The sequence below is a fragment of the Cetorhinus maximus genome, chromosome 22, assembly GCF_964194155.1.
Source record: "Cetorhinus maximus chromosome 22, sCetMax3.hap1.1, whole genome shotgun sequence".
Classification (NCBI taxonomy): domain Eukaryota; kingdom Metazoa; phylum Chordata; class Chondrichthyes; order Lamniformes; family Cetorhinidae; genus Cetorhinus; species Cetorhinus maximus.
In genome coordinates, this window is record NC_135900.1 from 46122963 (window position 1) to 46140300 (window position 17338).

Sequence of the window (17338 nt, forward strand, 5' to 3'; positions counted from 1 at the left end):
CGTAGGGTTCTAAAAGAGCTGCAGAGATAGTGGATGCGCTAGCTATGATTTTCCAAAATTCCTTGGATTCGGGAATGGTCCTATCAGATCGGAAGTTGGCAAATGTACCACTGCTTTTCAAGAAAGGAGGGAGAGAGAAAACGACGAGCTACAAGTTAGGTAGCCTAACATCAGTTGTTGGGGAAAATGCTGGAATCTATTATTAATGACGTCTTAACAGTGCACTTAGAAAAGTATAGAATGATCAGAATGAGCCAACATGGTTTTACAGAAGGGAAATCCTATTTGACAAATTTATTAGTTTTTGAGGAAGTACTTGTAGAGTAGATAAAGGGGAACCAGTAGATGTAGCATACTTGGATTTCCAAAAGGCATTCAATAAGGTGCCACACGAAAGGTTAATAGGCAAGATAAGGGCTCATGGAGTTGGGGGTAACATGTTAGCATATTTAGAGGATTAACAGACAGGAAGCAGAGTGGACACAAATGGGGCATTTTCAAGTGGGCAAGTTGTGAATAGTGGTGTGCTGCAAGGATCAGTGCTGGGGCCTCAGCAGTTTACAATCTATATTAATAGACTTAGATGAAGAGACAGAAAGTAATCTCTCCATGTTTGCAGATGATACAAAGCTAGGTGGAAAGATAAACTATGGGGAGGACAAAGTGAGGCTGCAAAGAGATTTAGACAGGTTATGTGAGTAGGCAACAAGATGGCAGATGGAGAATAACATGGGGAAGTATGTAGTTATTTACTTTGGTCGTAAGAGTAGAAAAACAATTTTTTTTTTTAAAAAGGTGTGAAACTTGTTAAATGTTGATGTTCAAAGGGACTTGTATGTGCTCATACAAGGAACACAAAGTTACATGCAGGTACAGCAAGCAATTAGGAAGGCAGATGGCATGTTGGCCTTCATTGCAAGAGGATTGGAGTACGGGATTAAAGAAGCCTTGCTGCTATTGTACAAGGCTTTGGTGAGGCCACATCTGGAATACTGTATGCAGTTTTGATCTCTATATTTAGGGAGGGATATACTTGCATTGGAGGTGGTAAATTGGCCCCTGGGAAGAGGCGGTTGTCCTATAATAGCCTGAGTAAATTGGGCCTATATTCTCTGGAGTTCAAAAGAATGAGAGGCGGTCTCATTGAAACCTACAAGGTTCTGAAGGAGCTCGATAGGGTAGATGCTGAGAGATTGTTTCCACTGATTGGGGCATCTGAAACATGGTGGCATCATCTCAGGATAAGGGGCCAATCACTTTGGACTAAAAAGAGGAGAAATTACTTAACATAAAGGGTTGTGAGTCTTGGGAGTTAGGGTTGTGGATGCTCTATCATTGAATACATTTAAGGCTGGGATAGGCAGATTTTTGGTCTCAGGGAATTAAGGGATATGTGAAGTGGGCAGGAAAGTGGAGTTGGAATCCAAGACCTCCCATGATCATACTGAATGGTGGATCATGCTTGACAAGCTAGCATGGTCTATGACTGCTCCTATTTCTTGTGTTCCATGATCAACCCAGTAGTACCAAACTTTGATAATAGTTGTAGTTAGGACCTCTTGGAACAATCTCTCATTACACAAGTTGCAGTAGAGCCTGGATAGCTACATGGACCAAGGTTAGCTGCAAGTGTCTTGACTATTGAGACAGTAATTTGGGCAATAAAAAAGATCTGAGGTCGTAAAGAAAGATCTGAGTTCATAAAGAAAGGTGGGATATGAAAACAGCAGCGTGTTTTACCTGAAAGAAGGTGTTTTTATGTGCATTGGTCTTTTCTGAACAAGTTTTGATATCTTTTTAGTTCAACAGCACTTATTGGAGTGAGGGAGAGAGGCCTGTCATGAAAAACCTAAATTTGTACTTGGGAATAAGAATATCAAGGTATGGTAAATTCTTTTCTTAATTCATTCATGGGATGTGTGTGTCGCTGGCTAGGCCAGCATTTATTGCCCATCCCTAATTTCCCTAGAGAAGGTGGTGGTGAGCTGCCTTCTTGAACCACTGCAGTCCATGTGATGTGGGTACACCCACAGTGCTGTTAGGGAGGGATTTTGACCCAGTGACAGTGAAGGAATGGCGATATATTTCCAAGTCAGGATGTTAAGTAGCTTGGATGGGAACTTCCAGGTGGTGTTCCCAAGTGTTTGTTGCCCTTATCCTTCTAAGTGGTAGCAATCATTTGTTTGGAAGCTGCTGTCTAAAGACCTTTGTGAGTTCCTGCAGTGCATCTTGTAGATGGTACATGCTGCTGCCACTGTGTGTCAGTTGTGGAGGGAGTGAATGTTTGTTCTTTTGCTAATGGCTCAAAGTTTAGATTTTCCAGCTTTGTTGAACTGAAGAGTAACTTGACATGTTGCAAAGAGGGGCTACTGTAACTTTTGCTTTGTTATTGTTTCTTTTTTATTCATTTTTACTTTTATCTCATCCTTTGTCGCCCATTTCAACATATTTTAGCTACGTTTAGATTTTCTGTTTCTGTGTTTGGTCCCTGTTTGAGATTCGTTTACGGATAAATGTAATCATTTGCATTTAGCAGAATTTTAATTTAGACCTCTTTTTAAGACCTTTTAAAATTTCTTTTGAAGACTAACTTCTGGGCACTGATACTGCACGGGATTGTTTAGGGAACATCATTGGCATTGGAGGAGCAGTTACTGGTGAATGTAGGAAAGCATACATACGAACATATAAATTAGGAGGAGGAGTAGGCCATTTGGCCCCTCCAGCATGCTCTGCTACTCAATAAGATCGTGGCTGATCTGACTGTGGCCTCAACTCCACTTTCCTTCCTACCCCCTATACACTTTGACTCCCTTGTCAATCAAGAATCTATCTAACTCAGCCTTAAAAATATTCAATGATCCGGCCTCCACTTCTCTCTGGGGAAGAGAGTTCCACAGACTCACGACCCTCTGAGAGGGAAAACAATTCTCCTCACCTCTGTCTTAAATGGCAGACCCTTATTTTTAAACTGTCCCCCTAGTTCTAATCTCTCCCACAAGGGAAAACATCCTCTCAGCATCCACCCTGTCAAGTCCCCTTAGCATCTTATACGTTTCAGTAAGATTGCCTCTCATTCTTCTAAACTCCAATGGATAAAGGTCCAACCTCTCCGTCCTTTCCTCATAGGATAACTCCCACATCCCAGGAATCAGTCAAGTGAGCCTTCTCTGAACTGCTTCTAATGCACTTATGTCCTTTCTTAAATAAGACTAAAATTGTACAGTGCAGTAGATGTGGTCTCACCAATACCCTATACAACTGTAGCAAAACATCCCTACTTTCATATTCTGTTCCCCTTGCAATAAACAACATTCCATATGTTGTTCCTAACCTTCCTAACCACTTGCTGTACTTGCATACTAATTTTTTGTGATTCATGTACCAGAACACCCAGAACACACTGTATCTCAGCGTTTTGCAATCTCTCCCTGTTTAAATAATGTGCTGCTTTTTAAATTCTTCCTGCTAAAGTGGACAAGGTCACATTTCCCACATTATACTCCATCTGCCAAATTTTTCCATATTCAGTTAACCTATCTATATCCCTTTGCAGGCTCCTTATGTCCTCTCCACAACTGTGGCACTCCACTCATTATGTCTTGCCAGCCTGAAAATGACCAATTTATGACTATTCTCTGCTTCCTGTTAGCTAACCAATCTTCTGCCCATGCTAATATCCCTAGACCATGAACTCTATTTTGTAACCTTTGATATGGCACAGTGTCAACTGCTTTCTGGAAACCTAAGTACACCACGGTCACAGGTTCCCCTTTGTCCACGTTGCTTGTTACTTCCTCAAAGAGCTATAATAAGTTAGTCAAACACGATTTCCCTTTCATAAAACCATGTTCACTTTGCCTGAATGCAGAGACCTTCTATAACCTCCTTAATAATAGATTGCAGCATTTTCCCTATGCAGATATTAAGCTAATTGGCCTCTAGTTTCCTGCTTTCTGTCTCCCTCCTATCTTGAATAGAGGGGTTACAGTCGCTGTTTTCCAATCTGATGGGATCTGAGGGAAGCTTGGAAAATTAAAACCAATGCATCTGCTACCTCAGCAGTCACTTCTTATAAGACCCTAGGATGAAGTCCTTCATGGCCTGGGGACTTGTCAGCTTTTAGTTGTAATATTTTTTTCAGTACTCTTTCCCTGGTGATTGTAATACTTTTAAGTTCCTCCCTCCCTTTCACCTCTTGATGGCCACTTAGTTCTGGGGTGTTAACGAAACAATGAAGACAGGTGAAAATTATTTGTTCAATTCATCCGTCATTTCCTTATTTTCCATTATTAATTTCCCAGATCATTCTGTAGAGGGACCAACATTCACTTTACTTTTTTCCTTTTTAAATAATTATAGAAACTCTATCTGTTTTTATATTTTTAGTTAGCTTTCTCTCATACTCTTAAGTTCTCCCTTTTTTTAGCCATTTGTAGGAATTTCTACAGGTATTTTGAGAAAAGCCATCACAGATTACTTTTAAGTTAAGATAGTCTTGAGTGTAGCTCTTTAGTTTACTGAGGCCAAGTTTTGCATATGTATTTCGTGATTACCCTCCAATGGAAATACAAAAAAAATCCAGACCCCAGCAACAATATTCGACTCTGATAGTCCTCTACTGAATGAAAATAGACTCAGCTGGAGTTACATGATTTCCCCCCCCCCCGAACTTTTCAGGTCAACATAGACTTGTGTGAAGATGTTATTGTTTCCAGTAAAGCAGTTTTGAAACTGATATGCCATATACTTCTCACTGGTAATGTGATTGACTAGCCTAGCCCGAAGACCCAACCATTGATGTATTTTTGTTTATGACTTGCCGTAACGTCCAACGAGTTTTGTCACTGAAATTTTGCAGCGGAAAACCAGTTTCTTTGAGTAAAAGCAGTTTCACTTGCACTTGCTGCCTTCAGTCGATTTGCTTTAATGTTTTCCAACGTGTTTGTAACATTCTTTCTTCAACCCCTGAAGTTTCTCCTGCCATGACCACCATTGACAAGCCTGCAATTACTAGCACCTAACCTTACTGTTATACAGCTTAAAATAGAAGCCATGTTTGGAAAGACAACGTCTGTAATTGGATGTTTTCAATGTTCAAGTGGGATTGTTTGAAAAGTTCATACCTCCTATTGTGTATGACTAAAATCTGAGTGACTTGCTCAAAACCTGGATCATGCCCTTCCCCCTGCCTCACAATATTTTTCTGTTGGGACCAATTTCAGCTCTGTCTTGAGTCCTTTTGGAGCTTAGTTATAATTTGTGAAACCCCCTTGTTACGGTTTTCTGAAATGTTTACCAAGCATTAATGCACTTATTAGAATGTGGGTTTCTCTCAACGCTATTTGTAGTGCCCAGTGTAAGAGTTAGCTCTCACAGACAAGCTTGCCCCTCCTGTGAGACCTCTGCTCAAAATAAGTTGTGATACTTTGCTAAGTCAGGACAACAATAGACCTGGTTATTATCTATAGATGCACAGACTTTTCACTGTGTGTCCATGTCACTTCAGGTGATTTAATATCTATGATGATAGACATTTTTGTAACAAACTAAATGGATCATTGCCACTGATATGAGCATAAACAGTCAAGTTTGAATAATACAGCACTTTCAAATTGCTCAAATGGCTGAACATACAAACCAGAAAGTTGAGCTTTTTTGAAGGTCTGTCTTTGCAGAACTTATAAGAAAAAGGTAGTGAAATCATTCTGTGAGATGGGTACACACTGCTTCAATAATCAGCAGTCATTTCCATAACACAGAAAAAAAAGACAGTGACCAACTGGGCTGTCCAACTAATGCAGTCTCTATTGTAGCTATGCTAATGATACTAGCCAGGTGATGCAATTTTATTCTCTCCAGGCATGTAGTTTGTTATCAGCAGTACTGTTTTGGCACACTTTTTTCTGATATACTTGAAGCACAGCTGAAAGAATAGATGATAGTATGCAGTGACAGAAGCCATTTCAAGGGCTGTATCTTTCTTTAAATAACTTGTCTTTTTTTAAGAAAGGTAATTAATATGGAAAACTCACACGCTTCAGATAAGCCACACAATAAAATACTCAGTTTTTGTCAGTCCTTTGGAAGGTAATGTGCCCAAAATTGCACAAGTCTGAATATAGCTTAAAACAGTGACGGCTGCATAGTTAAATAAATTAACATCATTTGACTGCCCAATGCATCAGTATTTGATGACTAGTGGATCTTGATCATAGACATTGCTGAGGAATTACAGAACCTGATCAGGGAGGATTGGAACTGAAATATGAAGGCATTTTTTGCAAAGATGAGCAATACTTTTCTATTTGTGTCTGATAGCTTACATGACTTCTGTTTTTCTGAATATTATGTGAATGCTTTGAAACTATTCAACGCTAAATTTAAACCTTTTATAAAACTACAGGAATTACAACATACTGATGCGTTTTGCCCATCTTCATTGCAGGATTAGCTCCTATCCTATTTCCCAGCACCTTCCCAGAATCCTTTTTTTAATCATCCTTTCTCAAATACTTACCAATTTGCTTTTTAAATTAGGCTGTTTTGCTTCAATGGCCATTTGATTTAATAGCTTTCTTTCGGAAAGTAAGTTCTAACTTCTGTTTACATTGATAATTATCCATTTGGGCAACTTATTAATGATTCACTAATCAGTGAAGGCAATGTTTCCCTACTTGCCTGCTTGAAACTGTAGTTTTAAAAAAAATTTTGTCCCTTACCTTCCTGCTTTCAGTGTAAAGTCCCAATTCTTTGAGCTTTTAGTCAGAACTATAATGTTGCTTTTATGGTGTAATTTTAGTGAATCTTTGCATCTGATTCACAGCTGTAATGGGAGTGCCTGGAACCTGAAATAATTCTACAATTGCGGCATGAGCAATATTATATAAACTCGGTATACTCCATGTATAAAACCTGAATGTGCATCTTTTTTAGCTCCTATTTCTACTTGTACTCCACCTTTAAACACCTATGTATTTACAATTCTAAATCCAATTTTTCTTCCATTCAATTAAACTTTCTTTCACTGTGCTTTGATTTATTTTTGGAGTTTACAAAAGCCTTGGTAATTCAGCACCTCTTGTTTAAGGTTACGTTCAATGCTTATACAATTTAAAGTTAGAGACATTTATAAAATTGGCATGTTAACTTAAACTATTAAAGATTAATATGTGGTTAGTTTATTTCAGACTACTTTTAAGTATTGTGACATTTTGTAGCTTTACTTGGAGCTTGTTTAACTTTGAAAGCTTCCCATACAGCATAGGACTTCATGTTATCTACGATATCTGCAATAGAGCCACTTTAATATACATTTGTATCATCACATTAAATAATATTGAAAACCAAAGAATAATTCTTCCACTTTCAAATGTACCATTGTAACAAATGATGGCCAGTGAGGAGACTAAAATTTATGGGATGATAAAATACAAAATTTGATCTACTGAAGTAAATAAGAATTTTTAATAAATACCGAAAGTTCTGGAAATACTCAACATGTCTGGCTGTGGCAAAAGAACAGAATTAAACTTTCAGGTTGATGACCTTTCATCTGATGCATCGACTAATGACAACTGTAAAACTCTTCTTGTAGGTACTTCATGCATGGCGTTTGCAAAGAAGGAAACAACTGCCGCTATTCCCACGATCTTACAACCAGCAAGCCTTCACTGATTTGCAAATACTTCCAGAAAGGATGCTGCACCTATGGAGACCGCTGCAGGTAAGGACCACCTAATTGTGGCAATGTTGATCCCTTTTAATCTTGAACAATGTTAAAAGTTTTCCAGAAACTCTGAAAAGTTCAAGCGTTTCTGCTAGTTTATAGTGAGGTGTGATAGTACTCCAGCATTCTGTGCTATAGAATGGTATAGTGTCGTACGCATCTGTTCTCATTTAAAAAGTGATGTCTTATATTTTTTATCATATACTTAGATATTTCTCTTATGCTCAATGCCAAAGACCACTTCCATAAGCAAACTCTTGCTACCTCCAAATTAGATTGTGCAAATAAATATGCAGTGCTGGGTAAGGTGGCATTGCCTATGATCGAACAGCAACCTTTTTTATTGTAATGGAAGGCTGAAGAATAAACACTCCCTTGAAATGTATAATGTAGGTATAACTGTAAATCTGATTTGTTATAAATAACATTATAGTGGGAAATCAATGCAGCAGATTCCACTTGATTACAAAACATTTAACTTGCATCTCCTTGGCTGTACAATAACCACAAAGTTGCTAATACTGAGTAACGCTAAACGTTTTTGTGACGTTTCCCCTTAACAATAATGAGGTCTTTAACTATTTGTCTCTATTTTGACAAACCTAGAGAACTCTCAAGTTGACAGCACACTGTAACACATCTCTTAATTTAATTTTTTAATTTTAATAGTTTTAAGGTTTCTATACTAGAACCAAGCTTTCAAATTAAAACAATAGATCTCTAATATGAGGTGACAGCCTGTTTTCATTATCAAGCACTTGTCTTAAGTTATGAATTTCAAATTGAAGAAAACAGCCTGTGCTCGGGTTTTATTTGCCTTGCAGTGAATTATTTGCATGGAGAACTAGAGCTTTTTTAAAGTGGCATTTTTTAATATCAGAATAATACATATTCTATCCAGGTATAAAAAAGACAGATTATACCTAATTACATTTAAAGTGACCAAATACGTTTGGTAAATAAATAGATTAAAAAATACTTGTAGAGTACATGTAGGCTTAGATTTGAAATGTAGCAACCCTTTGTTGTAATATGTTCTTATCAAAGGACCTATTTTAGAATGTTTGGAATTATCTGTTAAGCCCAGCCAAATTTGGAGGATTAATATTAAAAAGTCATTATTATCAGTAGGTTTTATGGCCTTTTCTTATCCTGACTCCTTTTTTTAATGTTCGTTGTTGCGATACTTAATGTAGTTTGTGAATCTGGAATCTTGGGTCATTTTTTCAATCTCTAGTAACTGATTTATGGCAGAACTTGGAGCACCTGATTCATTGGCAGATAAATTGAAACGACTTATGATCCTTGGGTTGCCCATTTGAATTGTTCACTGTATTTTTGGAATGTGCTCTGTATATACTTGAGTATAAATAATGAACTTCAATGAGTTAGACTTGCTATGGATGAAAATTGTGTAAACTTTCACATTGTCACCAAACAGAAGAATTAATAGTTAACATATAGTTGCTTATAGGCACTGAACATGTATTTTGCCATTTATAGAATAAAAATAGTTCTGTGAAAAATGTTCTAGGTGGCTTTTCTCAAGTTAAATAATGGCACAGATGCTTTATTGTATTTGTATGTTTATTGATTATATGAATAACAAAGGGAATCTTTGGCTGCACCATAATTGATCATGGGCAATCTTGAGTTCTGTTCAGTTTCAGTCGCATCTAATTCATAGACTAATTTTGTGCCCATTTCCATTGAGCCTGGCAATGTGTCCAGAGTGACTGTCGTATTCATAAGAGACTTAATGGTTCAAATTTCACAGCCACTGAAAGACAAGCAATCAAAAAAATATTTTGACTCTCTAAAACAGGCACAGTGCACTTCAGTAGCACTTGAATAACTGTTCACAAAAAAACAAACTAATGTCATCCCTTTTAAAAGGTGTAAGAAAGCCATTAGATGCAGTTTTCCATTTTAGGTGCTGCCACAATGGATTCCCCAATCAGTCCTATTCCCTCCTATACCTTGCATATCTTAACTGGTGCCTTTGTCACTACCAAGTACACCTCCCACTTTCAGCAGCTTAAGCTTTGCATTTTGTTCCCCATCCCAGTTATTGACCTGTGTTATTTCAGAATGTGTTTGAAGCCACTCTGCATGAGCATTCTTTGAACCACTAAGTTCACTATGGACCAGCAGAATCTTTTATTGTATTTTGTGTTGCCTTTGATCTGCGGTGATGTGTTCAACACTTCCATTGATAAGCTAAAGGTGAGTGAAATGATAAGATAACAGACCAAAGAGCAAAACAAAAGTACAAGAAAAGACATGAATGAGAGCAAATAGTCAAAGGATGAAAAGAGTAAATAGAAGTCAGAAAATTTAGAATAAATTTGAAGGTTCTAAAGAAGTAATAATGAAAACAAAAAGATAAGTTTAAACACACAGTCATAAATCAGCAAAGAAACAAAAGCAGCTAAGGAAAAGCTTTGAGGTAGATTGAGAAGTAAAATATAAGGCTGCATTTACACCACTATATTTACATTGAGGCAAAATGATTTCAGGTCCTTCGACCCCTGCCACCCACAATGTACCAAGACTTTATTACTTAAAACACATATATACGGCTGCTGGTGAGGTGGCAGCTGGAGGAAAAGAATAGCTTTTCTGTAATGGGGATCCCTTTACCCAGCATGGATAGTGACAGAGAAATTGCCCTTTTTCTGGGATTGAATCTTGTTTCCTCTGCTGCTATGTGCTGAATAAAGGTACCAAAGTCAGATACTGCTTCTTGTTGGGTATGGGGATGGGTGGTAAGGGGGACAGGTGAAGAGAATCGAGTGCCCTAAAAATGCTCGGGCTGGGCTTGAGGTGTTAAAATCACTGGGGGCTCTAGAGAATCACGGGGAGAGGGAGATTGAAGAATGGATGGTGCATGGGGAGACGGAGAAGGAGATTAGGAAATAGGGTGGGCTGGCAGAGATCGAGACTAGGCTTAAGAGTGATTGAGAGAATGCTCCCCCCTCCTCATCTGCTCACAAATCGCCTCCTAAATAACAGCTTCTGCACAAAACTGCAAAAATGTTCAGCTACCGGCTAGTTTTCTTTTTAATTCTTTCACAGGATGTGGGCGCCATTGACAAGGCCAGCATTTATTGTCCATCCTTAATTGTTATTGTGACGGTGAGCCGCCGCCTTGAACTACTGCAGCCCATGTGGTGTAGGTACACCCATAGTGCTGTTAGGGAGGGAATTCCAGGATTTTGACTCAGCGACAGTGAAAGAACAGCGATATAATTCTGAGTCAGGCTGGTGTAAGGCTTGGAGGGTAACTTGAAGGCGGTGGTGTTCTCATGCTTCTGCTGCTCTGTACTTCGAGATGTTAGAGGTCGCAGGTTTGGAAGGTGCTGTCGAAGGAGCCTTGGTGAGTTGCTGCCGTGCACCTTGTACACAATACACACTGCTGTCACTGCATGCTGATGGTGGATGGAGTGCTAATCAAGCGGGCTGCTTTGTCCTGGCTGGTGTCAAGCTTCTTGTTGGAGCTGCACTCATCCAGGCAAGTGGAGAGTATTCCTTCACACCCCTGACTTGTGCCTTGTAGATGCTGGACAGGCTTTTGGGAGACAGGAGGTAAGTTGCTCACCACAGAATTCCCAGTCTCTGACCTACTCTTGTAGCCACAGTATTTATATGGTTGGTCCAACTCAGTTTCTGGTCAATGGTAGCCCCTAGGTTATTGATAGTGGGGCATTCAGCATTGGTAATGCAATTGAATGTCATGGGGAGATGATTGGATTCTCTCTTTTTGGAGATGATCGTTGCTTGTGATTTGTGTGATGCGAATGGTACTTGCCACTTGTCAGTCCAAGCCTGGATATTGTCCAGATTTTGCTGCATATGGACATGGACTGCTTCAGTGTCTGAGGAATCGCATATGGTGCTGAACATCCTCATGTCTGACCTTATGATGGAGGAATGGTCATTGATTAAGCAGCTGAAGGTGGTTGGACCTATGACACTGCCCTGAGGAATTCCTGCAGTGATGTCCTGGGACTAAGATGATTGACCTCCAACAAGCATAACCATCTTCCTTTGTGCTAGGTATGACTCCAGCCAGTGGAGAGTTTTCCCCCATTCCCATTGAATCCAGTTTTGCTAGGGCTCCTTGATGCCACACTCGGTCAAATACTGCCTTGATGTCAAGGGCAGTCACTCTCACCTCACCTCAGTTCAGCTCTTTTGTCCATGTTTGGACCAAGGCTGTGATGAAGTCAGAAGTTGAGTGACCCTGGCAGAACCCAAACTGAGCATCCGTGAGCAGGTTATTGCTGATTAAGTGCCGCTTGATAGCACTGCCCTTCCATCAATTTGCTGATGATCGAGAATAGACTGGTGCAGTAATAGACTGGGTTGAATTATACCTGCTTTTTGTGTACAGGACATACCTAGGCAATTTTCCATATTGCCGGGTAGATGCCAATGTTGTAGTTGTACTGGAACAGCTTGGCTAGGGATACAGCTAGTTCTGGAACAGAAGTCTTCAGTACTATTGTTGGAATATTGTCAGGGCCCATAGCCTTTGCAGTATCCAGTGCCTTCGGTAATTTCTTGATTTCATGTGGAGAGAATCGAATTGGCTGAAGACTCACATCCGGTGATGCTGGGGACGTCAGGAGGAGGCCAAGATGGATCATTGACTTGGCACTTCTGGCTGAAGATAGTTGTAAATGCTTCAGCCCTACCTTTTGCCTTCTCATGGTTTATAAGATTATTCCAATAATATATTAGTAAAATTCATGTGATCAAACCTCCAGGTATGCCTGTAACCGGAGCTGAAGAACTGACTGCACCAGTATGCCAGGTATTGATAATTTGCTGAGAGCTACCTACCCAGCCCCCAGCACTTTGCTAGCTGCAACAGGAATGGAGGTTGTCCTGAGCAGCATTCTGCAGGATATTAATCCATCTCAATTTGGCTGGGATTCCCAAGCACTTCTGTCCCACAACAGTCACATTCCTCTATGCAAGTTGCTCGTGCTGTAGATCCCATGGTCAGGATGTTCCTCTCAGTGGAAAAGCACCCGAAAATGACAATGAATTAGGAAATCCAATGAACAGGAAATGGGCTGAAATCACATCTTGTTGGGCCCACTCCAGAATTAGTCACGGTCCCAGGTGAGGATGGAAAAAAGAAAAAGAATGCTGCTGCACAGCCAATCTTGCAATATATGCAAATGAAGGAAACTTGATGCAAGTCCCTAGTTCCTAGTTTGCAGGTTTCACGGTAATTACAATTGGTGGTTTACAATCATGCCTGGTTTCATTCTATTTTCTGTAAAGACAGATGAATGCACATGGTAGCATGTGCAAGATTTTAGAATCTGGTAGACATATGGGGTCCTTGGGCTACACTATAGTTTAGGTAAATATTGAATAGTAGAGGTGTACTATTGGTTGTGGGGGCCATGAGTGCTTACATGAGTGAGCAGTAACGCTGAACCAAAAAAGTAGCTCCTGGAGACACATGAAATTTGTGACAGCCCTCCACAAGTCAAGCCTAGAGAGATCAACTAGTGTATACACTTCAAAACATCACTGACTGCAATCAATCTAAGCCATTGATGGGAGTAATGATCAAATGTGTATGGTAGAAATTACATTCAAAAATTGATGGTGTTCCCACCAGAGATCAGAGTTGAACCTGTATTTGATTGCTGTTCAAACTTGAGTTTCTAGCATTTTCAGAAGGGATTGATGTTAATTGCCTTGCTGGTTAGAAAGCATTTCAAACTGCGAGTAAAAGCAATTAGCGTGAATTTTGAAAGAATCTGAGACAAATAAAAATCATTGCATTATTACCTGCACTTTGGTTCAAAAATGGAAGCCTCCTGGTTCCTTTGCAATTTATATGGATTATGCATTGCTCTCTGGCTAATGTTCTACCTCAAGAATGGGTAGAGATATGTATAGTTCAGAAAGGCCTTGGTTGTCTTATTTTAATTATTGTCGTTGTATTTGAATGGAGACCCATCTATCAGATCATTCAGAGCACCTGACGCAGGCCAGTGAAGTAAACCATTGCAGTCAGCATATGGTTGGCTATAATGAGGTGGTAAGATGTCTTTGAACTTTACCATAAATGGTAAACATATTTGCGAACATCCATGTCAGGTAATTGACAAGCTGTGCATTATTTGATTCTAAGTAATTCTGAGAAATAGGACTTCCTGATGCTTATATTTTTTAAAAACAGTATCTTCAAATTAAGAACATAAGTAGGAGCAGGGCCCCTCGAGCCCACCCAGCCATTCAGTACAATCATGTCTGGTCTTCTACTCACCTCCACTTATCTGCTTGCTCCCCATATCCCTTGATATCCTGAGAGATCAAAAATCTATCAATCTCAGTCTTGAATATACTCAACAATGGAGCATCCAAACCCAATGGGGTAGACAGCTTCAATGATTCCCAGCCCTCTGAGTGAAGAAATTTCTCTTCACCTCAGTCTTAAATGATTGCCCCCCTTATCCTGAGGCTGTGGGCCAATTTTCAAGATTCCCCGGGCCAGGGGAAACAACACCTCAGTGTCTACCCTGTCAAGGCCCTTCAGAATCTTGTATGCTGCAATGAGGTCACTTCCATTCTACTAAATTCAAGAGAGTATAGGCCCTATTTACTCAGTCTCTCATCATATGACGATCCTCTCACCCGACCCCGTGATGTCTCTTGGCATCATGTCAAAATTGGGCAAGGAAACTTCCATGTACTGCCACCCCCACCCCCCCTCCCCATACCCCAGTTGATAAATCGGTACTCCTCCATGTTGAACACCAATTGGAGGAAGCACTGAGGGTGGCAAGGGCGCAGAATGCACTTTAATGGAGAACGGCTGCATAAATCTGAGGTGCAGAGGGATCTAGGTGTTCGAATACGTGAGTCACAAAAGAAAGCTAATGGAATGTTATCCTTTATTATAAGATGGATTGAACATAAAAGTAAGAATGTTATGCTTCAGTTATACAGGACATTGGTGAGACCGCACCTCCAACACTGTGCAGTTTTGGACCCCTTATTTAAGGAAGGCTGCAAATGCATTGAAGGCAGTTCAGAAGAGGGTTTACTAGACTGATACCTGGGATGAGTGGGTTGTCTTACGAGGAAAGGTTGGACAGACTGGGCTTGTTTCCACTGGAGTTTAGAAGAGTGAAGGGCGATTTGATTGAAGTATTCAAGATCCTGAATGGCCTTGACAAGGTGGATGTCGAAAGGTTGTTTCCTCTTGTGGGTGAGTCCAGAACTAGGGGGCACTGTTGAAAATTAGGGGACGCCCTTTTAGGGCAGAGACAAGGAGAAATTTTTTCTTGGAATTGGAATTTTTTGCCTCAGAAGGTGGTGGAGGTGGGGGTCATTGAATATTTTTAAGGCAGAGGTAGATAGATTCTTGTTAGGCAAGGGAATCAAGGTTATCGGGGTTAGATGGGACCATGGAAATCGAAACACAAGAAGATCAGCCATGATCTTATTGAATGGCGGAGCAGGCTTGAAGGGCCGAATGATCTACTCCTGTTCCTATTTCTTATGTTCTTATGTACTCTGGGTGCGGGACTTCACCAAGAGTGGGTCGGTAGAACCAGCACAGACTGGACCAGCACAGACTGAGCTGGCCGAGTCCTGAAGGACATAGCTGCTAGACTGGGTCTGCGGCAGCTGGTGAGGGAACCAACAAAACGGAAAAACATACTTGACCTCAACCAGCTCAACTTGCCTGCCGCAGATGCATCTGTCCATGGCGGCATTGGCAGGAGTGACCACTACACAGCCCTTGTGGAGACGAAGTCCTGTCTTCATACTGAGGATATCCTCCATCGTGTTGTGTGGCACTACCAGTGTGCTAAATGGGATAGATTTTGAACAGATCTAGTAATACGACTGAGCAAACATGAGGCGCTGTGGGCCATCAGCAGCAGCAGAATTGTACTCGAACACATTATGTAATCTCATGGTCCGGCATATCCTCCACTCTACCATTACCACCAAGACAGGGATCAGTCCTGGTTCAATGAAGAGTGCAGGAGGGCATGCCAAGAGCAGCACCAGATATACCTAAAAATGAGGTATCAACCTGGTGAAGCTACAACACAGGACTACTTGAGTGCCAAACAGCATAAGCAGCAAGTGATAGACAGAGCTAAGCGATTCCATAACCAACAGATAAGACGTAAGCTCTGCAGTCCTGCCATATCCAGTCGTGAATGGTGGTGGACAATTAAAACAACTCACTGGAGGAGGTTCCACAAATATCCTCATCCTCAATGATGGAGGAGCCCAGCACATCAGTGCAAAAGATAAGGCTGAAGCATTCGCAACAATTTTCAGCCAGAAATAGCAAGTGGATGATCCATCTTGGCCTCCTCTGGAGGTCCCCAGCATCACAGATGCCAGTCTTCAGCCAATTCGATTCAGTCCACGTGATATCGAGAAATGGTTGACGGCACTGTATGCTCCAAAGGCTATGGAACCTGCTCACTGACGCTCAGTTTGCGTTCTGCCCGGCCACTCAGATCCTGACTACATTGCAGCCTTGGTTCAAACATGGACAAAAGAGCTGACCACCAGAGGTGAGGTGAGAGTGACTGCCCTTAACATCAAGGCAGCATTTGACTGAGTGTGACATCAAGGAGCCCTAGAAAAACTGGAGTCAATGGGAATTGAGGAAAGCTGTCCACTGGTTTGAGTTATACCTAGCACAAAGGAGGATGGTTGCGTTTGCTGGAAGTTAATCACCTCAGTTTCAGGACATCACTGCAGGAGTTCCTCAGGGTAGTGCCCTCGGACCAACCATCTTCAGCTGCTTGATCAATGACCTTCCATCATAAGGTCAGAAGCAGGATGTTTGCTGATGATTGCACAATGTTCAGCGCCATTCACAACTCCTCAAGTACTGAAACAGCCCATGTCCAAATACAGCAAGACCTGGACAATATCCAGGCTTGGGCTGACAAGTGGCAAGTAACATCCATGCCACACAAGTGCCAGGGAATGACCTTCTCAAACAAGAGAGAATCTAACCATCGCCCCATGATTCAGTGGCGCTGCCATCACTGAATCCCCTCGCTATCAACATCCTGGGGGTTACCATTGACCAGTAAATGAACTGGATCGGCCATATAAATACTGTGGCTACAAGAGCAGGTCAGAAGCTAGGAATCATGCGATGAGTAACTCGCCTCCTAACTCCCCAAAGCCATTCCACCATCTACAAGGCACAATTTAGGAGTGTTATAGATTAATCTCCACTTGCCTGGACGAGTGCAGCTCCAACAACACTCAAGAAGCTTGACATCATCCAGGACAAAGCAGCCCGTTTGATTGGCACCCCTTCCACAAACATTCACTCCCTCTATCACCAACGAACAGTAGCAGCAGTGTGTACCATCTGCAAAATGCACTGCAGAAACTTACTAAGACTCCTTAGGCGGCACCTTCGAAACCCACGACCAGTACCTTCTAGAAGGACAAGGGCAGCAGATAGATGGGAGCACCACCAACTGGAAGCTCCCCTCCAAGCCACAGTGACCCCCATATCCCATATATGAATTTTAAAAAAGGAACCAATCTGGTGAACTTCCAAGGCAAGTATATCCTTCCTTT

The 17338-nt window shown here is 41.0% G+C and overlaps 1 protein-coding gene across 1 annotated transcript in view; it reads left to right on the forward strand.

Moving 5' to 3' along the window:
• mkrn1 (makorin, ring finger protein, 1) overlaps positions 1-17338 on the forward strand; it is a 94045-nt gene that overhangs the window by 16020 nt on the left and 60687 nt on the right. Inside the window, exon 2 of the mRNA XM_078568249.1 lies at positions 7598-7726. Within this exon, the coding sequence (XP_078424375.1) occupies positions 7598-7726 (129 nt within the window). The remainder of the gene's footprint in view (positions 1-7597; positions 7727-17338) is intronic.